Raw genomic sequence first — 23,278 nt, forward strand, 5'->3', positions numbered from 1 at the left:
GGAAAAGCTTCGTTTTGATCCAAGTAGGCTGCACTGCATGCAGGGATGGGATTTTCAGCATATACGAAAATAAGCAAAGGGGGTAGAGACTATCTGCTTCGTTTTGTGTGTCCAAATCCCAAGATTTGACCAGAATCTCCCAGCACAGTATAGTCCTGGGGGTCCTGTTCAGAAAGGCCACTGCATCCCACCTACCTACTGTTCCTTCGACCATCTCCTCCTTGTCTCTGAAAAGGTCACCCCTCCTTGCCTGGCAACCAGAATGAATGTCAGGCAGTGGGCATGGCTGATCAATGCGTCACAGCTGTGATCATGCTGTCATGTTGCTGTGCAAAGGCCAGGGGTTACTACTCGACTGGCTATGAATATGACAGGTCTCAGATTCACTTCTGCATCCCAGTTGGCTCTGCTGGCTTAGACATAATGCAGAATACAGACCTAATATATTTCCCCCTTTTCCCCTCTCAAGTGCCACAGCTTACAGGTCGGTATTTTTCTTGTTCTTATTTACCCACTGGCAGACAGGGATGGGGATAAAAGATTGAGTCTGTGTCTTAAACACTGGAAAAACATGAATATCCCAAGAGATGGACAAAGAGGTGGAATCTTATCTTCATCCCATAGGCAAAGTCTCCACTGGTAGAAGTTTTGGGAACTAGCTGCTTTGCCTCTGGTACACAGAGGCCAGACTCAGCAAGGAGATTTTCTAAACTTTGCCAACAAAAGCTCTGCACAAGGCAACTTTTACCAGCTGTACTGTGCTGGTATCTGCTCTCTCTCCCACTGTTCTCCTAAAACTTACTAGACCTTCAAGACTATGGTACCCAGCAGTTTCTTGGCTTAAACGTCCCTTCAGAAATGCCTCTTTTCCCCTCGGGTCTACCATAAAAAGAGATATTTGTAAGACTAAGTTAACTGTAACTGCATTCTAAGTGATGGATAAAGCAATTTCTCTGCATGAGTTTTTCCTGCCAAGACCTGAAAAGGTTCTTCAGCAGCGATTTTAGGCAATCCACCTACTCAGATGTTCCAGCTTCTTGCCAGGGGACCTTTTACAAGTGGTAGCATCTTCCCTTCACATTCACCAAATAGCTGTCCAAGGCATCACAGGCCCTGTTCCACCAGGCAGCCACCTACCACTACGCAGTGCTACAGCAGTAAAATCCTTTGTGATCTCAAACGAAAAGCTCTGTTCATGCTTCCCTGCAAGATCAGCATTTCTATCCAACCGTAGAAACTCACCTACCATAAACCTCACCCGCATCCCCTTCCCTCAGCCTTCCTTTTACCTCCTGCACATCCACAGTTTGCACCAAAGACTTAACTCTACAAAGGCAAAGGCTGAAATTCCCCTAACTGGAGCTCCAAGTTATTTCCCAAATTTCAACTCAATGCAGTGTCCCAACACCCTCTCCTCCACCAGCCTGCCATTTCTGCTAACCACCAGCACGCTAAATAAGGATTCAGGAAAGCAGCTAGAACAGTTCTGCAGCTACAGGTTGTGGGTACCTCCAAGATTGCCTATTGCTCCCACAAGGTGCTTCACCCATAGTTGCTAAGGAGCTAAACTTCCTGGGGCCTCACTCACCACGTACTGAGGCTTTGGAGATTCATTTGCATTAGTCTGGGACAGGGAACGTTGCCTTTCTGATCTGACAGCCTTTCACACCCTGCACTAGTTAGCTTAATTGGCTACTGCAAGCAGTAAAGAGCCAGGCCATAGGCAAACGAATAAAGAGTAGTGTTTAATTTCTCAGTTTTCTGATGTTGTTCTCAGCTGCAATGCAATCTCAAGGTATAGATGGGTCTGGAGGCTAGAAACGCGCAAAGGACTCATGAATTCTTAGTGCAACTCACCTATCTCCTCTGGCTGCCTCCAAATCACCGTTAGCAAAGTGGAAGTTAACCTGAAGTATTAGCATCTGCACTGAGTCATCAGCTCTCAGCAAGAGAGCCCAAACTTCACTGAAGAAGAGAGAAGGCAAGAGGAAAGCCCTACAGTGGAAGGGCACAGAGCCATCCATGACCGCACAGGGCTGCATATCCCAGGCAGGCAAGAGCTCCTAGCTGTGAGACAACACCTACACCAGGAGCTTGTGGCAGAGGTACCAGGATAGCCACCACCTGCTGACCTTCGGGGCAGTCCACTTCTGCCCTCTGTGTCTCTCATCCTCACCAGTATGCAGATAGTAGCAGAACTGTTCTCAGCTGGCTGCAACAAAGCTAAACTGAGGACTAAGATGCTCTGAAACCTTATGGTAAAACAGACATGAAAATTATCATCAAGTTGAGACAATTTCTACCAACATCATTCAGAAAACAGATTTTGTCCAGCTGCTGAAGACAGAGGACTGACAAATTCCCTACAGCTGTTCAAGAACAACCACCCTTCTGCAAGCAGGGCAAACAGCAGAAAAAACATCCTTCCTGGGGGAACGTGCACAGCCTGACAGGCCTGGGCAGTTCTCCCTCTGCCGGCTGCTCTCATTCAGTTAAGACGACTGCCCAATAAGCACATTCTTATTTTATCTTTAATTGTTTCTAAAAATAATCAATACAAACTACGTGGCTCAGGCTTTTCTCACGATTGTTCATTGTGGGGTGACGTCCAGATCAGATCAGGAGGAATTCCATGCACAGAGCGTCACTGGCCCACATAGGGCTTGTTTTGGGCCTGAATAACAGCTCAGTATCTGTCCTGTCTATCTGAGACATACAACACTAATGGGCAGGAGTGCACACACTGAAATAATGCACTGATCAGGCTACCAGGAATTGGGAGATGACAGGTCACACACAGAAATGGAAAAATGGAGATAAGGAGTACAGTCTCCTAGTATTAACGCACACAAGCGGCTAGAATTTAGGTCAATTTTGAAATAATTAGAGAATAACCAACACATTTTATCAACCCAACGTTAGTCATTGCCACTCTGATATCCAAACAGCTGGCTGAAAGCTCAGTGCGTGTTCCCTAAAACTTCTGCTTGTTACCAAATCTTTAGATGTAAATCACAGTGATTACTTTTATTTTTTTTCCTAAGCCTAATATTGTAAGGATAAACAAGAAACAAAGAAAGAAAAAAACCAAAATCTGGAAGTCTGCACCTACTTATAACACTACAAAATACAACATATGTGCCGCTTTCACGTGCACACCAGAACAAGAGTCGTAACAATAAGGAGGTCCCATTCCAATGTGTACTTCTACTTTGGAAGGGCCCAGATGACATCTGACTCCATACAGATAATTAAGCAAAACACAGATCCATTTCAGGTTTCATCTACTTGTCCTTTGCAGGAATAGTGGTGCTTTTGTGGAGGGTGAGTGAGTGAGTAGCCAAGAGAAATAAGCACAGCCATCACATTTAAGAGATCTGAAGCCAGATTAAGAGCACCTGCCGAGCCCATATGATTGCCTGACAACCTGCCCCAAGAAATCAACGCCACTTTAAACGCCACTTCTGGCTATTTCTTCAACATAATATTTAAGAACCAGTTCAAAAGAGTTGATTTAAAGCCTATAGCAAAACAGAACATTTCCCAACCAGCTCCAGCAAAGAGTTAAATACATGCAACCTGTTGCTTAATTTGCAGGCAACAAGCTGCACTAATAAAGCCCCAGGGACCTTAATCAAGCTGTTTGCCAGACCAAAGTAGGAAGATGGGCAGAGCTGTCAGGATGGATTAGTGTTTGCCCACTGGCAACCTTTCTCCTGAATGAAAGTGGAAGAAACATAAACATGCAGCCACACAGTACAAAGGGAAATGATGAGCTCTGGTGCTGCTCAGCAGAAGGTCACAAGGCCGGATGGCTGCAGGAGCTAAGCTGCCTACGCAGGAGTTAACCGCAGCAGATAATCTTGCATCTTGGGTTTTACGTTCACCTCCATTGTTTGCAATTCCTTCCGAGAAGCTGGAAAGGAGCTATTTGTCCTCCCCAATACCTTCCCCTCACTTTTTTTTTTTCCCCTTAAGGTCTTGTCCTTTCCATTCAACAAACTTTCCTGGCCCCCATTCTCCTCCTACTCCCTGGAGAGCTGAATGAAGTAGAGTTGTTTATAACTGACCCCAATTTGAAGGGTTTCAGTGACACATGTTGGGGTGAGAACATTTTGCAAATTCAGCTTAACTTCAGAAAAGAACGGTAATTTCCTTTCATTATTACAACACAATTCTGCTTGGGTGTCTTTTTCTTCCTGCAGTATTTACTGTTCTGACACAGCACCATTGGGTTAACGCAGGAGAACCCAGACAAGCCCTCTGTCTTCACATCCTTTAACCAACTGCAAAGACTGAGTGGAATTAGTGCTGGAAAATGTAAGAATTACAGTCCTGAATATTGCTTCTGGTTAAATGCAAAGGAAATGTTTAATCTTTAAAAGTACCTAAACTTTATTTAACCTAATGACCCTTTCAATCTGAAGCATGCCCCCTTGCATGGGGCTGTTCGCTGCCAGAAAGCATCTTTCCTGGGGCAGCAGTTTAACAGACTGCTGCTTGCCCAGGAGGCTATAGAGCTTACAAGAACTTTCACTCTATGTAGCAGTAAGCAGAGAAGCCCAAAAGATTTTTCACTTACCCCTAACACATCAAAACAAAGGAGCAGAGAATTGCTCAGCTGTGAGCCTTATTCATATCAGGTATGCTTGAATAAGGATATTTCCTCACCACCTTTCTGCTAGTCCAGCCAGCAGAGATGGAATATCATTCCCACAGCTGGTGTAAATTGCCATAGCTTCCCTCATTTCCACAGAGCTTTAACCTTTACACCAAAGATCTTCCTCTCCTATGCTTATAGCTCCACCAAGCATTATAAGGGACACAAGCAGGATATTGCCACTACATGATTTGTACTTAGGGATGAAGGTGAAGGGCATGGTGAGCATTGAGCAAAGGCAAATGCAGTTGAAGATTAGCAAAAGCAATTACGAAAAAACAAGTAATGGAAATAATGATTCATCAGGAATTGAATCAGCTGTTGGGCCCAGTCCTGCACTCAAAAGATTTGGTGACAACAGTGAGAATGCTATCCGCGTAGAGATAATTTTTAAAGTTAAAGTGCCCAAAGATATGCTATTTTTGCAAGACCACCATTTCACCCGCCCTGACTAACTTCCAGAGGCAGCTAAGGATCTTTGAAGATATCTGTAGCATCCCTTTCACCCCACAGGTGTCTGTCTCTCTGCCAAAAGCTTCAAGAAACTGAGTCAGGAGGGACCACTTCATAATATGAATGCAAGATAGGATTTCACACAGCTTTTTCTATGGCTTGTGCTATGCCAGAGGGTAGACGGGATGCTAACAGACCCCTTGGACCAAAGTACTGTAAATATACTTGCGTATATCATTTTTCAGCAGATCGCAGAACATTTCCATTATGCTTTAGGAAACATTGGCAATGTCAATGTTATCCCCATTTAATAGCAGGGAAACGTGGAAGCACAGAAATGCCAAATACCTTGTTCCGGGTCACGTCCTCCAGCAGGATACTGGACACCTGCTGTCTTCACTACCTGGAGAAAACACGTCAGGCTTTATGCTAAGTGCAACACAAGCCAAGATATACCATGACATAGGGGGATGTCCTCTCCAGGTAGAGAGGATCAGCAGCAGGCAAGCTCTTACCACGCTCTGTACATTCATCTAAAGGGATCTTAGTAATCAGGAACACCCTTTCATAACATGACATTTCCATTGTTTACAGTAGGAGCTGGATCACGTCCAAAGTAGGGGATGGGCGGGCGTAGAACTCTGTCAGGACTAAGGAATATCAGACCCTAGGTTAGACCTATGTGATCAAGTCCCCCATTGAACAAAATGGCCTTGCTCTGTTACTATCAGTTCTCCACCTGCAAAGTTTCATTTTAAAAAGTCACAGTTAAAAAAATAAAGTCAAGTGTCAAGTGAGTCACTAAAATAAAGATGAAATAAGAAAGTTTTACTTTAATCCACCCACTGCACTCCAGGTTCAGCAGCCAAGACATTCCCCATCAACTGCTAACTTCCTGGATTGCCAGTGAGATTGCAAGCAGAAAGCCAATATAGCTTTTCTCCCAATGTTCAAAGCAGCAATTTGATTCCCCCCTGGCTGTAAATCCACTACCCCTTAGATAACACAAACCTCTGCCAAAAATACGTTAACGTCACATTGACACACTACATCTGCCTGCCCGGTTCAGTTCTGCAGAGACCCTTGCTAAGAGGCCGAGATAGTTTGCATGCGAACTGTAGTAATTCACATGGCTCTCGCTCAAATTAGGAGCTGGAGAAAGGGTCAGTTATACTGATTCTCAAGTTTTTTGCCTACCAACATGCCAGGTGCTGGCAGCAGTTGCATGAGCCTTCTTGAAGGACAAGATCGAGGCCTGAATACAATGATGATACATGAAAGCTTATGCCAGAAAACCAAGGAGACCATGAGTTGACAAGCAAGTTAAATGGGGTTTCTAGAAAAGGGGCTCCCTGAAGCTCCCTTACCTCATTCCCTTTTCTCTGATGGGGCCGCTTGCAGTGTCTACCGCAGTCTCTGGCTGCCTGGGTGCACAGTTGCTTGTGAAGAGACACGGCTGTGCTTCAGGAAGGAAAAAAGAATAGCTTGAAGATGCTTTGAGAAGAAATTGGTATGAGGCCATACAGATACAGAGGATCCAGCAGTTTCAATACCAGAGTCATCAGCAAAGTGGCCAGTGCCACAAAGACCTTCAGCGTCCAAGCTTCCAGTGCCAGCACAACTCCTGCAGCAGGGTCCACACCATGGCAATCAGGAACAGAATTAGGGGTTGCAATTAGGAACAAAAGGCAAACTTTGCTAGCACGCTGGCTCAGCTCTGAGCATCACTACTCAGTCCTCTCTCTTGCTCAAATCTTTCATCAGTCACCAAGGCAGAATATCGTCAAAGCCTTGAGGATGCGTGGGAAAGATAGAACCACTGCTCCTGCCCAGGTCCATTCCTATTTAACAGCCCCAAGGCTCACATTAATTCTGGTACAAAAACCCAGACAAGGCTCTGCCATGAAACAAGAGAAAAAGTCAACCTAAGAGCAAATTAAAGGCAAAAGATGAAATACGATTTTGCATTAAAAAGTCAGCAGATAAAGGTAGCAAAGGGAGTCATCATAAGCAAAGGTAAAACAAAGGCAGCACTGGAGACAAAATCAGCAGGCGGAGGGGATAGGTAGAAAATGATATGAAAACACAGAAATATAATCTTCGTGGAGCCAAGGGAGAGTGGCCATAAATTATAGTGGATAAACACCTGAGAGCAAAGTCATTCTAGGAGATTATTTGCAGGAAAATTTCAGATAACTCTGTGGGTCACCTCGATCTCCAGCAGTTAAGGAAAAGGACAGTACTGAATTCCAAATGGATATAAGTCAGAGCCAGCAAAGAGATGCACTTCATGAAAGCTAAGAGACTAAAGCACTACAGGGTAGCAAGAACTATAGCTCTATTGAAAAGTGAGTCCAGGAATGGCAGGCTGGTTATCATGGTGCTAATGCCTGACAAACTAATTGAGATGCTAATTAAAACCAGAACACTTCCCCCATCCAGAGGTTTGCAGTATGAGACAGGCCAGTCAGAGCAACTCTTACCAAGGAAAGCAGGAGGAGTAAATCAAGCAGGGAATGCAGGAGAGCTCCCCAACACATTTAGATTTTCACATAGTCTTCGATGAGACCCTTCACAAGAAACCATTGAAGATAGACATGGGAAACAACAAAGAAACAAATTAGAGAGGGAATAAGGAGGAGGAGTAAACAGGCAATTTCACTAGGGTGATTTTCTCATTTTTAAAGACCAACTCCCCATGTTGATTATTAGATTAATCAGCTTGGAAAACAGGCTGAGTGAAGAGTGGTTAAAATACCACCACCTCCGTCCCCAAATTATCATCTGAGGAAAGTTTTAAAAACTTCAGATGAGCAAGGCAATGGCAGCTGTCATGCAGCGATGGCACTTCCAAACGAACAGAGGCAGAAAAGAAATCACGTCTCACCACCATATACAGCCCTGCACAGACAGCCCCACTTCGGAAAGGGGCCTGTGCTCAACGTGCACAGAAATAAGTGAGAGTAGCCTGGAGAACAAACAAACAAGCAATGTGCCCCATCCAGCATAAAGTTTGCAGGCCCAGTTTATCACCATAGAGATCAGCACTGAAAATGATAGGGGCCCTCAAAGGTTCACCTTGAAAATACAGAGTAGGTGGGCAGCAGAATTAATCCCAACTCCACCTTTCCTCTCTCCAACAAAATCACTAATTACAAATATATTGAGGCAGCAAATCGAAGGCTCTGAAGTTTATACTGGGTAATCTTAATTCAGCCTTCTTGGGCACTCATCCCATTCAGTGAATGGAAAAGGTAACTAGGGGAAAAATAAAAGGATGCTCTTAATGATAAACAAAGACAAGCACATAAAGGTTATCTTTGAGTGTAGACAGACTTGTTTCAGGAAATGATTAAAAAAAGTACATCACACAGAAGCACATTGTGTTTTATTGTAATACTCCTCCCAGCAAATACACCATTCAATGCATTGCCACCATTGGGCTTCCACATGAAGTCTTCAGTGCAAACTGCAAAGAGGCAGTACAACCTGTGCCATCAAGCCAGTGCTGGCTTTCACCAAGCTCGCTATAGCGCTGCGGGTAGCACGGCTTAACACAGGTTCCCCACTGCCCGCTCAGCGCCGAGACAGCTCAACGAAGGCTTGCTCAGGCTCTGCACCAGTTGCAGTCACATCTTCAACAACAAGGTTGGCAGTGCTAAGCATGCTTTAGCTGGTAGCAGGAGGAAACCATTAGCCTAGGAAAGGATCTTGCAAAAGAAGAGAGGTGGCAGTAATTGCAGGGGATGGGAGCTGTCTTGGATGGCTCTTCCCTCGCTTTCCCTTTATAGGATTTGGAGAGCCACGTGTTGCCCAAGGAGCACAGAGTCCAGGTTTCCCCATTCCCCTCCTGCCTTGTTGTAACAGCTTTCACAGACGCTGGGCGCTCCCACGACAAGGTAAGAATACCTTGAGATTGCAATGTTCAAGATGAGCTAGTATTTTGGCAAACTGCCAGGGAAAGTGGTAGGAAACGACAGCTTTCAAACAGCTGAGATGTCAGCAGGACATTCAGCAGACCTTAAAAGTGACACAAAGCCGATAACAGAGTATCGTTCCCCATGAAACATATGGGACCATGGGACCCCATGTGGCCAGGGATCAACAAGGATGGCTCAAAGGGAACAGACTCTGCAATCATCTAAATAGCATGACTCCGAGAGTTGTAAAAGATGCTGATAAGCTTTTAATAAATACTTCTAAGGCATGTAGCTACTGCCCTTGAGATAGTCTCAAAGAGATCCTGATGACAGTTTTATGGTCAGGAGCAGATTATCCCACCTGGACTTTTACCAGAGTTCCTTTCACCTCCGAAGCATCTGACACAGGCAGCTTTTTGGAGAGGGCTTTGCTAGTCCATGGAAACAATCCCTGCAGCAAGTCCAGCAGCTCCTAAGAAAAGCTCCCTCCCTGCAAGCTACTATGCTGTGAAAGAGGTGGGTGGAAGGGGAAGGAAAGGGTCACTTTGATTTCCACTGGCACCAGTTATGCTTCTGGCACTTCTATACATTTTTTTTCCCCCATGCAATCAAGAGTATGAGGTTTTTCTTTTTTTAAATATATATCTATATATACACACATATACATATAAAAAGTAAACAAAGACCTGCAATAGGGAGTCTGTGTTCTGCCATATCTGGAGCCTCCAGCTTATCAGAGCCATCATGGGACACAAAGCATTTGTTCATTTTATCTGAAAAATGTCACCAAAGCACACAGAACCAGCACACAGGGGGTGAGAGGAAAGTCCCCCTTATCTCCAGCAGACACCGAGTTTAGCGTGTAAGCTCTGAATAGAGGCTGCAAGGGGCCAGAGACAGAAAATAGTAATCAGACTGCTTCTGCTGCCACCCCAAGCTCTGCTGTGAGACTCAAGCACAGGCTAGAAATGAAGACTGCAAAAGGGAGCCAGCGATACCATCTCTAACTGCATATTTCTAGTCCTGAGAACATGCTTTCCCCAAAGACTCGGCCCAAGGGGGTTTCTGCATGTCCCTCCCTTGCTCTCTCATATCCTTGGCCAGCTTAAGACTCAGTCTGGGATTCTTTGGAGTGGCTCCGATTTTCCCATGGTCAGATCTGATGACCGTGAAGCCCCAGGCGTTCAGTGACAGGTTGGCACCGGGCCGAGCGATCCTCCCCCCAGGAGCGGCGGGGACCTGCAGGAATGCGGCAGGGTCACTTGCAGAGAGGAGGGCAGCAGCAGGCTCTCGGGCTTGCCCTGCCACGTCCCCTCTTGGGGTTCGTGTACGCACACGCGCACGCACACCCCTGTTGCTGGGGGAGCGAAGATGCTTAACAGCTGCAAAAAGGAGATAACGCTGTCTACCATGACCATTTTTACGCAAAAGCCATTGGTTTATGAGGGACAGCTAAGTCGAAGACAATGCACAAACACCCCTGCAATATTTTCTGAATTTTTTTTTTAATTGCCTCAAGAGGCAGAAGGTTATAGAAATAGAGAGAATGATGCATTTTAACAAAGCGACTGCAACTGCTTCTCATTTCTTGAGAGTCCTTCTCTGCATCTCCTCTCCCAAACAACCCCCCGCCCCCAGAGCCCTTCACCTCCCATCCCAGGTACACTCCCCCCCCAGGCCCTGGGCCATCACGCTCCCGCCTGCAGCCCAGCGCTTTCCCATGTGCAGTATAGCAGAGCCAGCAAGGAGCACCCGGGGCCTGCAAAAACATGCAGCTGGGGAGGGGGGGAAAAGCACAGCACCGTGCTCATCACTGCAACAGCCCCGCAGCACGGCTAGAACAGCTCGGGGTGCATTGGCTTCTCCCCACACGCCTGAGAGGGGGAAAGGCAGAGAAATGAGTTTCTCTTTCCTTCTCACGCTATCTGCCCTTCTTCATTAGCCAAACTGCTCCCACTGCCCACGTCCCTTCTGCCAAGCACAAACTTCACCCACTTGGCTGCTGTGCAACACAGGCCCCAGCCCGATCCTACTCTGCCTTGCGGCACTGGCTCTTCCCCGTGCTCTGCGTGCACGCGAGTATGGACATGGAGTAAAACTGGAGGAAGCATTGCTGATCTCCGTGGAAGCTCTGAAGCATCCCCAAATCACTGCCAACTGTGCTGTTTGCAACGGAAAAGTCACATCCACACGTAGCCGTCTAAGCCAGAGCCCAAATGAGAGGCCCAGTTAAACTCCGGCAAGTTCTGCTCAGTATCCCACCCCCCCCCTTCCCAAAAGGGAGAAGCTGTGGCAGCTAAATCCTGAGTTTTCACAAGGCCAGGGGTGACTGCGGCGATCCAAGGCTCCCCAAGGGACCCGGCCACCATGCAGCACCCCAGGTCACAGCCCTAGGCAGGAAATGCTTGGGTTACTGCTGCAGCCGGTGTATTTGAGAAGGTTGTTGGTCTCAGCCTCATTAGCATTTGGCAAATTACATATCAAGGGAAAAAAGAGGCGAGGGGGAACCACCACACAGCTCACAAGCTGCAACCAAGCCTCTTTACCCAGTTCACAACATGCATTTTCTTTCCCGGAGACACAAATCATGTATCTTGGCCTGGGTAGGATAAGAAACAGTTCCTGTCACTACAGCTTCCCACTGCCTTTGGCTTCCCCCTGCAAGGCACAAGCAGACGCGGGAGGGAAAGGAGGGCTCCGGATTTCCGTCTGTCAGTCCTCTGCCAAGTAGTTTTCCCTACCCAAACTGGAGGTACTGCGGCCATGCCTTTCCTCGCTCTCGCTGGACTGGTGGTGGTTCGGATCCCATTGCAGAGGGGTCCCCGAGCGGGAGGCTCCGGGGCAGCTCTGCCTCCCGCACCCGAGGCTCGGCGGGCTGGGACTCTTCACAGGCTTTTGCAGGTTGAAGGTTTGAAAGTATTGGCACGAGTGTGCCGCATGCAGGAGAAAAGACGCACGCACGTTTCTAGCGGCTGTACTCTCCTGCTCATAAGGTTCAAGCAAAAAAAAAAAACTACACACCACAGGTTTGACAGAACAAATTAACTCAGCATGAGGAATTTCTAAAAAATTGCAAAGTCTTTGACACCTAAAAAGATAACGCCGCACAAAAGATTACTTTAACAAGGCCAAAAATTCATCACAACATAGAAGAAAGAAAGCAGAGATATGGCTTTAAAATGCACATGGTATTTCTACATCCCCCAAGCATCAGGAAGGCAGCACAGCTCAGAGGTGACAGCAGGGAATCGCCAGGACTCCTGACCTCTCCCAAGCTTTCCGATGGATCGTTGTAACCAGGAGAGCTGGCACCCTCCATTCACAACAGACTTTATGAGCTACTACAGACAAGTTGCAGCACCTCATGCCTTAATTTCACATTTAGATAATCATGACAGTAAAACAACCCCACAACTGTTAAATGCCTTAAAACCTGGTCGTGTAAGAAATACTAGTGTTCGGCTGAGGGTGGCTGGGGACAGGGTGCTCCAAGCTGGAGCTCAGGTCATTCGAGCCCACATAGCCCAGAGGTTGCTGAGACAACATCCCCACCTCCAGCTCCCCTGAGCTCACAGCAGGGTTTTAGATCCCGTCTGGCCTTTAGATCCTGATCCTTCCTTACTGGCAATAAAGCCCCACACCCAAACACCATGGGCACCCCTCCCCATAACCCTCCTCCGCTTTGCTCTGCTGTACAGGCTACACTGGTTTAGTGTTTAACCCTTGAGGGACACATAAGAGCCACTTCTCATGCCATCGAGGCTCCCTTTTGTAATTTCTTAAATACACACACTTTATTCTTGGAAGAAGCACATGGGCACATACTGTGCAAAACTTGGTACATACTGTGCATACTTTAAACATCCATGCAAAAAAAACCCCAAACAGTACCCCATCTTCTCAGCAAAGCTCTCCAGATTTTGATGCACCCCTTTGGGATTCCAAAATCCTGCCTGGTTTTGAGGCTGTCCCTACACCTCACAACTAGCTCCTTCCAGCTCGTTCAGGTCCAGCATTCAAGCAGCTTTTTCCTTCTCCCACCAGCAGCAGTGCAGCCCTGTTAGCTGTAATTTCTCACACATCCCTCTTATCTTTTCCTCCTGGGGAATTCCAGCCTCCCTCCCATGCCCCCTCCTCTCAGAGGACCTGAAACAACCAGCTCCCTTCAGCATAGCCTTTGGCAAGTGCTTTCATTGGATTCATCCTACTGCCAGAGCAAAGGCACCCCAGGCTAACAGCCTTTGTCATAGTTTTGCAGCTGCTTTCAAGCACAGCACGTGCTACAGGGTCAGGGTTTGTTAGGTGCTTTGTTTGTTTTTGGACAGCTTCCTTCACCACTGCCATCACTTCCTCCTACCCTCGAGGCCAACAGCAACAAGTTAATCAAATCCAAAGAAATTAAATCAACTTTCTTCAGGAGACTTTCTAAGGCTTGTGTTAAAATCTGTAGGTAGATATATGTGCATGATGAGTTTCAGCCTATTACAGGTCACATACCTCTACACTTTGCTTTTATGTTTATGGATCTCAAAACATTTTACATACATACTCACAGTCTCATTATACAACCAGGGATGCTGAGGGGGTACTGAGAGAGTAAACTAGTCATCCAAGATCACAGAGCAAAAGAGAGCAGAGCCATGAGTAGAAAATAACATCTCAACTTTCAAACTCACAAACAGCACCCAGGAATAAGCTGAACAGGATAGTATATTGCATTTGTTTTAGTATATTGTATATACTACATCTATGCAGCCATTTATTGTATATTTACAATATCATGTATTCCTTCCTTCTATTCCCTTCTTCATTCTAGTCCACCTATTGTGTATTCCTTCCTTGCATTACAAAAATTCAAGTTAACTTAGCATCGGTTAGTTAACTTAACCGAAGCCCCATCTCCCAGTCGGCGCATACACCACATCTGACCTTTGCATGCATTCTAAATTTGTACTTAGAAGTGCACATTGTATTTCATTAGCCTCTTGTATGCATTTTCCACGGACACAAAGACACAAAAGAAGCAGAGTCTGTGAGCCAAGCCCTGGAAAGACAGTAGCTTTAAATAGCCTCTTTGTCTTGCTTTTCCTTGCTGAAATATTGCACATTATTTAGAACCGAACCTTAGTTTTTATCAGAGGCCCAGAAATAGAGACAATAGAGGGCTGGGTGTATTTTAGCATTTCAGGTCTCTAAAAGATTCCTTTCTACCCTCACCTCCTCTCACCTTTCAGCACAGGATTTGTTGCCACATCCCAGAAGGTCCAGTACAGCTCCTGTATGGTATGGGCCAGCTCTGCAGCCACAGGAAAGGCGGTATGCACGTGAGACACTTCACCTTGGCAGGCGGAGGGCACAACCGTAAAACCAAACCTACCGTCCTTGATGGTGAAAGTCTGCAACTTCAACAGACTTTCAGACTGGCACTTGGATGATGTCAGAAATGGAAGGCTTTCTCAACACTAAATTAATGGAAAAAATTGTCAAGAGAGTAATAGAAACGATAAACATTTGTGTTCCAGGTCAAGGGAAGAGCAGGCATTTAACTTAACTATTTGAATGCCAAACTCTGATTTCAGAGTCCTTTCCAGTCAGGGCACCTGGATGCTCAGTTTTAGGTAGGTACAGCAGCCTGCAGAGAAGATAAGGTACTTACCCTGCATGAAGAGCCCCGGAAGGGGTATAACAGCGTGGCACAACGGGAACGCACCAACAAGGGCATTCCTATCTGCCCACACAGCTGCAACTGGTCACTTCATCTAGGCAGCAACACATTTGTCCATGTTTTGCTAAGAGAGATTTTTAGGTTTCTTTCATTTTATAATTCCCTGATGCAGGACTAGCTGATGCAGCTACTGTGCAGACATTTAACCCCAAGATATAACCCATAGCGACAAATTTGCAGTGTGAAAGCCATGCTAGGAAGAGAAAGACCATCACAGAACCTAGGTCATACTTCAGTATGCAAGAGTAAAAGAAAAAGCAAGTAAAAGGAAGGTGCCTTATGGAACAACCCCCACTATCTGCATTTCATAGCTAAGCAGAAAGATCAGCAAGTGCGTTATTCAGCATCTCCAATCTTTCCACAACAAAGGGAAAAACTCACGTTCATCTTTGTCCTCTAGGCTACTAAGCCACAGGTGAGCTACAGCAAGGTGCTAATGCATTATATATAATACTCCTCCAGATAGTGCCCTGGCCAAACGGGGATCTGTTACAGGGTGACTCAGCCCACCAGCTGCTCAGTGTTTCTCCCATGGCAATCCAAAGCTGCCTACCAGCAAACATCAGAGCCAGAATTAATCAGAATCTCCCAAGACAGCACTATTAAGCATCACCTTGGATGGTAGGCTCCACACAGCTCACCGCAACAGCAGGACCCTGGGATGGCAGGTATTCCATGTGCCCATGCTCCCAGGCTGATTTCAAACAACACCATGCATTAAAGAGGAAACACAACATGTATTCTCTATCATTGTCTTCTTGATGATCTTCATTAATATTGTTCATTTATCACTAAAAATATACCCAAAGCTATCAGGTACAGTAAGGTCCCAAGACACCAAGTGAACTGGAGCTAGGCCCCTCCTACAGCGTTTCGCAGAGTGATAAGCAGCAGTTCTGCACAAAGAGTTTGTTAATGAGAAAATAGAATATATGCTGCAAAATGACACTTTTAAATCACACTTAACATGAAGAGAATGATCTATTTTCCCTGCAGCTAACTGAGTCTTCCTGGAGTCTAATGTGAGCAGGTTAGCTCAGAAATTAACTACTAGTAATCCATGCATGACTGGCAATGCATGAAAACACAGTTCACATGGGAGTTAACTGTGGTACAGAATATTTTGGCAGCTGGGTACGGTGACTAGGAGCAAGCAGCTCCACCGTAAGGATAAAACACGCGTGAGTAAGTTCTCAGCTGCGTGAGTCAAGTATTGCAAGATACCAGCCAAACATTAAGCTTAAATCCACAAGAAAGAGCCAGCTTCCCCTCTGTTCACCATCTGCATAAGTCAACGAGGTAAGGAAAGGGCTGAACTGGGACCTGCTGTTCCACACATTCACAGAGGGGAGACACGGGCAAGGTGATCAGCCCCCTTTCCACGGTGGGGACAGAACCCCGGGTGCAATGCAAAAACCAGGCAGATGCTTTCTTGAGGGTTTGGCGCCACCTAAGCCTAGAAATTGTCTCTTCCTTCTGGCTGTATTGCTTCATTACAGAGCAGGAGGAAAATGAAACCTTTCAGCAACAAAATCCTCTTGCCTCTACAGCATCAGGTCCTTAGGGTGAGCCTTCAGCAGGAGAATCCAGTAGCTTTCAGGGAATCCCAAGCACTATAAAGTAAGGCTTGGCCCAACAAAGAGCTTAGAGCTAAGAGACTTCAGAAATGCTGGAGAGGCTTTTCCTTGAATTGCCCAGATCCCCACAACTGCCTTGCCACATTTCAGGGAAATTTTGAATATTTGCTCATAGCTATTCAGCTGAAAAATGGGTCCAGGAAAGATTATCCAAATGAGGAGTCCAACTGTTCCAAAGTTGCAGAAGGACCCAACACCAGGCAGGGCAACTGATGTCCAAGCAGGGCTCCCAAAAGCACTTGCAAGATGATTAGAGGGGCTCAAAAATGAGTCTCAAAGACCTGACGAGCACAAAGTACAGGTTCAGAGAAGTACTTGCTCAGCAGTTGCCCACTGGCAGTCCATCCACCCTAACAAGTATACAATACACAAGGACAACACTCGCAAGCTGGAGAGACAGGAGAGACAGGGTTATCGGGAGCTCCAAAGTGACAGGAAGGAAGGACAGAAGCAGCATACAGACATTGAGGAGCTGCTGGCCAGGTAGAGAAAGACTGAGCAAGACAAGGGCGATGTGCACGCCTGCCAATATTTGCAACCTTCTTTGTGATCTGCCATACACAGGACCAACAAGTCTAGCACGCCAACCAGACCGATGGATCACTGGAAGTCCCAGACCAGCGGCCAAAAAGCAACTTACAGAGGCCTATGAACTCAGTCTGACCTCTAATAGTGCCTAGCATCACAATCCAGGTTTGCACTCAAAGAGCATTAATAGAGCTCAGTCAGGGAATGATCATCTAATACAAACACAAGAAGTGAACTTGTCTTATTCAAAGAAGACTTTCCATGACTTTTGACCTTGTTGAGTTGCACAAGATACAAAGAATTCAAAGCTCTTGCCACACTGAAAGATTTCCCAGTGGTCTGAGGGAGGTGCATTGCTCCTGGAAGCAGCTAAATTTGGTCAGCTGCTTTGAAGAAAGATTTAAAAACAAGAAAATAAATAAAAAGAAAAATGAAAAAAACGTTTACGTCATGAGCCAGAAGCTCTCCTTGGATTCCCACTCAAAGGAGTGCTACTTTTGACCAGGAGATAATTACCCCTCAGAGACTTGCCTGTCTGTTGCAAACGCTTTCAGGAAGCTAAAATAGACATCGATTTCCAGGCATCATACACATACCTCAGGCGGATTCTCAGCTGAAGTGTCTTATTCAGGCAGCAGCCTCCAGCCACCTGCATCTGAAACAGTCCCAGGCAAGCGTCAGCCTGTTGTGATGCCAAGAAAGGCACCTGTGCTCGAGGCAGAAGAAACATTAGTCCAGAAATAAGAAGTGTTTATGCTAACAGCACAGCTAAACCATCGCAGCTTCTCAAACTTAACACTAGACCTCGAAGGAGAAGAAGCTTTCCTTTTTGTTTTCACCAGCATGAATGCATACGAACATGTTTATGGCATAGGAATTCACTCTCGGATGCGTCCTCCAGCCACCAGGAGAGGTCTGCTCTCCTGGGAACCAGGATGGCAGATTGCCCTGCTTTTGGGCAGGCTGAATCCCTCACACAGCCTGGTTCATGGTGCCCTTTGCCCTGGCCTTTATTCAGCTCTTTTTCTGCCCAGCTGTGTAGTAGCAGAGCTGACTTTTTAATCCAGGCCGCCCTCTAGTGACAGATGGCCAAGCCCCAGCGCCCTCCTCTCGACCTAACGCTCTCCTGGCAGGGCCTGGCATCCCCCAGGAAGCAGAGGGGACAGGGACATGGTGTTCATAAAAGAATGCTTCTCTCCAGGCACGTCAGTGAAGGCCAGAGATGAAGGAAGTTCCCAGCCACAGCAGTAATGCACTTGCTGCTAGAGAGAATATATATTCCCTTTCTTATTAGCCCTTCTCGTGGGGATTACGGTGCATACAAGAGAAAGCAAATCAGTGCTATGAGGCTTAGAAACACCAGCATTTTTCATTTGAAAACAAGATACCTCAGCAAGCAATTTTGTCAGGTAGAGCTTTCTTTACAGGATAAAGGCCAATAGCTAACATCCTCCTGACACCTGCATATACACAGTCTTCAGATACAACCTATAGAGCAAAAGCCACCTGTAGCTTCTCTAAGGATAAAAAGTGTAGTTGGTACAGATCCAAGAGGATGGGTACCTTCAGAACCAAGCAGAACCAGAAAATAGAAAGTGGGTTTGTTTTGTTTGCTGGAATAAGGCAAAGCCATTTTCTAGTGTATTCAAAGTCAGCCAGAAGAGATGCGAGAAACAGGACCATGCCCGAGGAAGCACAACAGTCTGGCTCACAGCTCAAAACCAGATGGACCTCATGGAAGTCAGAACGAGCCACAACTGAGCATCACCCTTTACTGTGAACATCCACAGGACCTGGTCCTTGGAATTGCCACCAACCCACCAAACTGAGTCCTGCTGCAGCTGAACACATACGAGCTATTGGGCAGACTGTCACTTCGCACACTTCAGTGCAGAGTTGGTACGATGCAAACAACACAGGATCACATCAGAAGGGTACACAGCAGCGTGGATTTATTCATATTCAGTAACCCCTAATAAAGGCCTTACTGCCAACAGAGTTCATGCTACAGAAACTGTAGTCCCCATGGAAGCTGCACTGGGAAACGTGGGTGGCTTGGGCACATGAAGAACGCACAGCTAAAACATTAGCAAGAGGAAAGGTATAGAAATCAACTGGAGCTTTTGGGATCACAACACAAGTAGGACTACTGGCTTTGGAAAGTGATTCATCTGATTTCCAACCACCATACTGTGCAAATGGAGAAATGTCTGTACATTGAGAGGAGAGAGATTTATACATAGGCTTTCTTTCTCAGTCCTTGACAATAATTCCATCTTGGTTCAAATCCTGATATCCAGTACTGGAACTGCCACCAACAAATGCATTTTATCTATCTTCTCTGTTGAGCAAACAGGAATGCAGCAGTAACTGTTAGCTTAAAGTATTATTGAGGTCTGACTTGCCTGATAGTAGGAACTCTAAAAATGTTATCTCAAGTACTGTTTTGCAGAATTAGCTTTATAATCAAAGACTAGAGGCTTGGATTTCAGACCAAAACCCAACATTAGGAAGCATAGTTATGCATTGGTTAGAAATAACCTTCAATCACATAGCAAATATGTAAATATAATGGTCACTAACTATCCCCCAAACAAACACAGCATTAGCAGCTCCCAGGAGGACAAAACACGGGAAACACAAGAACCAGCCAAGGCAGAACATCACCTGCACCCTGCACATTCGTTCACCAGGAACTCGATCAGCACTCCATCCATCAGCTGCTAGCAACACCCTACTTAATAGCAGTGGCCCTCCCTTAATGTACACACACACACCTGAGCTCGGTATTGCCCCATTCACCTGAGAGGAGTAGCCAGTAGAAAATAAGGATCCAAGTTTTTCTTTCTTTTTTTCTTCTGCCTACTGCCTGAAAATACCTATTTCCTGAAGTGAGAAGTATTTACTTCAGATCTGGATGTCTTACAGTCCTCCTCTGCACTGCCTCTACATTCCCTTTTCTTTTGCAGTAGGCAGCACTCACTATCAGTGCAAGCCTGCTTTAAGGTGGGACAACCGGATCTCTGCAAATGCATTTGCCACTTACAGGAGAGAAGGGCTCTCCAGAGGTTTCTGGAGAGGGACCATTCTCTCCTCCCCTCCACTGATACCACACACATCTGGATGTTAAGCTCAGACAAGAGCATGCAGCAATGCAGTTTTACGAATTGGCCTGCTGCACATCACACTACACATCTCATGACAGTGTTGTGATTTAATCAAAAAAAGCATACTTCTAGCAGCAAAAAGTCTGTTCTGGTTTTCCCCAGAGAGAGAGAAAACAACTAAATAATTAAAAAAAAATTTAAGGAAGTTGTCCAATAAGACTAGGCTATAAATACAGACAAGTTTGCTTAAGTTTCTAACGTTTCCATCAAGAACCAGGAATGAAGAATTACAACACTTTATTTAAAAATGAACCTGCAACTGGCAATACGCACTGGCTCAGCTCTGCACTAGGCTATCTGAAATGCAGCGTGTGAATCCTGAAGGCCTGGGGCCAAGGAGGGGTTAACGAGAAACAAGTTCAGCCTTGTTGAAATTCACTACTAAATAATAACAATGATGACAATGCTTCATGCTAGCTTACATGTTACCCAAGACTTTTCTTATTCCCACACAGAATTATTTGTATTATGGAGCTGGCATCTCAGACCGGTTGGCTGAGTTCAGTTATCAGCTCCCTTCAAATCCAGCCAACCAGGCTGCTTTCGGTTGGCCTTTTTGGACACGCACACGTGAGAGGCATAAAAGGCAACAAGAACCTGACACCGCGCCACAAGGACAGCACAAACCGATTTGTTTTCCCGGGTGTTTTCCCAGCCAGCAAGCTGGGATTGGCAGGCAGTTTTGGAGTGAAGGACTTTGAATTACAGAGGGTGGATTTGGCAGGGCTGTTTCCAGGGCAGTAACTGCAGAGGACGAAAGTACATTATTGCCACAATTCCAGCTTGGGGGGGGGGGGGGGGGGGGGGGGGGCAGGGAAAGATAGTAGCAATAATAATAATAGCAAAAAATAAAATAAAATAAAATAAAATAAAGGCAAACACCACAGGGATACTGGAGCAGGTCACCAGCACAGCACAGCGAAGGGGCTCAGCGCACCGACACCTGCCTCCCGGCGCGCCCGCAGCTCCCCCGCGCCGCGGGGACACTCCCCCGCCGACCCCACGCGTGTCACCCGCCCGCCAGCGCCGCTGTCACACCCCCCCCCCCCCAGCCCCGGCGACAGCGCACGGCGGCCCCTTCGCTTTCCTTCCCAGCCCGAAGCGGCAGCAGCAGCCAGGCGCTTCCCAGCTGGCCCCCCACCGCGGGCGGCGGCGCGGCACCGCACCGCACCGCGCAGCGCCGCGCAGCGGGCGGGCGGCCCCGCACTCACCGGGGCCGGCGGCGCCGCGCGGGACGGACTCGGCGTTCCCCATGGCCGGGCGCAGCGGAGCGGAGCGGGGCGCGGAGCGGGGCGAGGCGGGCAGGCAGCGCCGCGCTCCCGCCGCCAGTTCGAAGCTGCCGCCCGCCCCGCCCGCTGCGGCCGTGACCAACCGGCGGCGGCGGCGGGCGGAGCCGCCCGGCCCGGCCCGGCCCGGCTGCAGGGGGAAAGGGCTGCCGTGGCCGCGGGGTGCTGGGGGCCCTGTGAGCCGGTTGTTGCGGAGGGGCCTTTCCGGCGCCGCTCCGAAAGGTCGGGCTGGTGCTGCTGCTGCTGCTGTGGCAGGTGCTGCCGTGGCATCGGCTGTCCGCGCCGTGCATCCGTGTCAGCCTGTAATTGGGAGATGTCTGCACCCTGATACTCACGTCGGCCTGTAAAGGGGGGCGTCTGCACCCTGGTACCCATGTCAGTCTGTAGAGGGGGGCATCTGCACCCTTGCACCAATGTCAATCTGTAAAGGGGGGCATCTGCACCATGGTACCCATGTCAGTCTGTAGAGGGGGGCATCTGCACCCTTGCACCAATGTCAATCTGTAAAGGGGGGCATCTGCACCATGGTACCCATGTCAGTCTGTAAAGGGGGGCATCTGCACCCTTGCACATACAGCAGCCTGTAAAGGCCGGGTGTCTGTGCTCATGCATCCATGCCAACCTATAGAAGAAGTTATCTGCACCCACACTAGTCTGTAAAGGCCAGGTGCCTGTGCTCGTGCACCCATGCCAACCTATAGAAGAAGTTATCTGTACCCACACTAGTCTATAAAGGCCAGATGTCTGCACTCCTGCACTCACCTCAATCTCTAAAGGCCACTTTCCTCAACCACACAGCCACACCAACCTGTGAGGGCCAGGTGTCTGCACCTACGCAACTGTGCCATCCTATAAAGGCCAGTTTTCTGCACCCATGCCAACCCGGGGGTTGTGACACATGCCTTGACACTTTATATTAAAAGACTCCAGGCATGAGAAAACAGGAAGGGCTTCTCCATGGTCCCTACAGGCTGTTGGTAAAGGTAATTAATATTAAAATTGCTTCCCATCCTGAAAGGACTTTAAAAAAACACAGTCCCAGTCCAGACCAGTAGTCCACTTGCAGCAATCTTCATCAGTGTGCAGTTGTGCTCTGAAGCACTGCTGCTTCTGGGAAAGGTCCACAAGCAGGAAAGGGCAACTCTCATATGACAAGATGGAGATTTCTTCCTCATTTTAGACAATGCATGGTCCTCTTGTGCCACAAAGGTGGTGGATTTATATTAGAGATCAGTGCCACCGACCCGGGACACTCTGTGCCACATTACCTCATTTGCTCTTAAGTTTTGCAGGGATGTGGGTTTCAGAGGCAGTAAATGAGCAAAACAGAAGGCTTGAGATTCTTGAGTGTTTCTACAGTAAAAAGCAGCCCAGTCACCTCCCAGGAATAACTGAGAGAATGAAGGAGAAGGACAGTAAGGAGGCCAGTATTTATCCCAGTGCCAATTTCCTCTTTTACAACTGCATTCAAAACTTTATTACTGGATGCCAGCAGTTTTGCGTTGCTTAGATGCGGATAACGACACATCCAGCCCTGAGGGCCATAGACCAAGTAATGGGAACGGGTGCATTGCTGCTTCTAGCCAGGGACGTGGCTATGTCCAAGAGAGCCAGGAGAGCAAAGCCTTTGCAGGAATGCTGCTCTCCTTCCCTCCCCGCAACGCCCCGGCGCCCCTTATCACGCAACGCCATTATGTGCAGAGAGCCCCACTGAGGAGGGGGGTGTCTTGCTAATGTGAGTATGAGCACGGGAGTGACTGTGACATGCGGATGCTCCTTTATCTATCTGCTAATGCACTTCTTATCTCCTCCACTAGGTGAGTGCAATTCGACAAGTCCTTGCGCTACAACTTCAGCAACCTCGAAGTGGCCTCCTGGCGCTGATGGGTCTATCCTCAGACA

The 23,278-nt window shown here is 47.3% G+C and overlaps 1 protein-coding gene across 1 annotated transcript in view; it reads right to left on the reverse strand.

Annotated features, from left to right (window-relative positions):
• NEURL1B (neuralized E3 ubiquitin protein ligase 1B) overlaps positions 1-21,449 on the reverse strand; it is a 156,483-nt gene extending 135,034 nt beyond the window's left edge. Inside the window, exon 1 of the mRNA XM_068959381.1 lies at positions 21,302-21,449. Within this exon, the coding sequence (XP_068815482.1) occupies positions 21,302-21,344 (43 nt within the window). The 5' untranslated portion in view covers positions 21,345-21,449. The remainder of the gene's footprint in view (positions 1-21,301) is intronic.
• Between the last annotated feature and the right edge of the window lie 1,829 nt (positions 21,450-23,278).

This window comes from Struthio camelus, chromosome 13, assembly GCF_040807025.1.
Source record: "Struthio camelus isolate bStrCam1 chromosome 13, bStrCam1.hap1, whole genome shotgun sequence".
Lineage (NCBI taxonomy): Eukaryota > Metazoa > Chordata > Aves > Struthioniformes > Struthionidae > Struthio > Struthio camelus.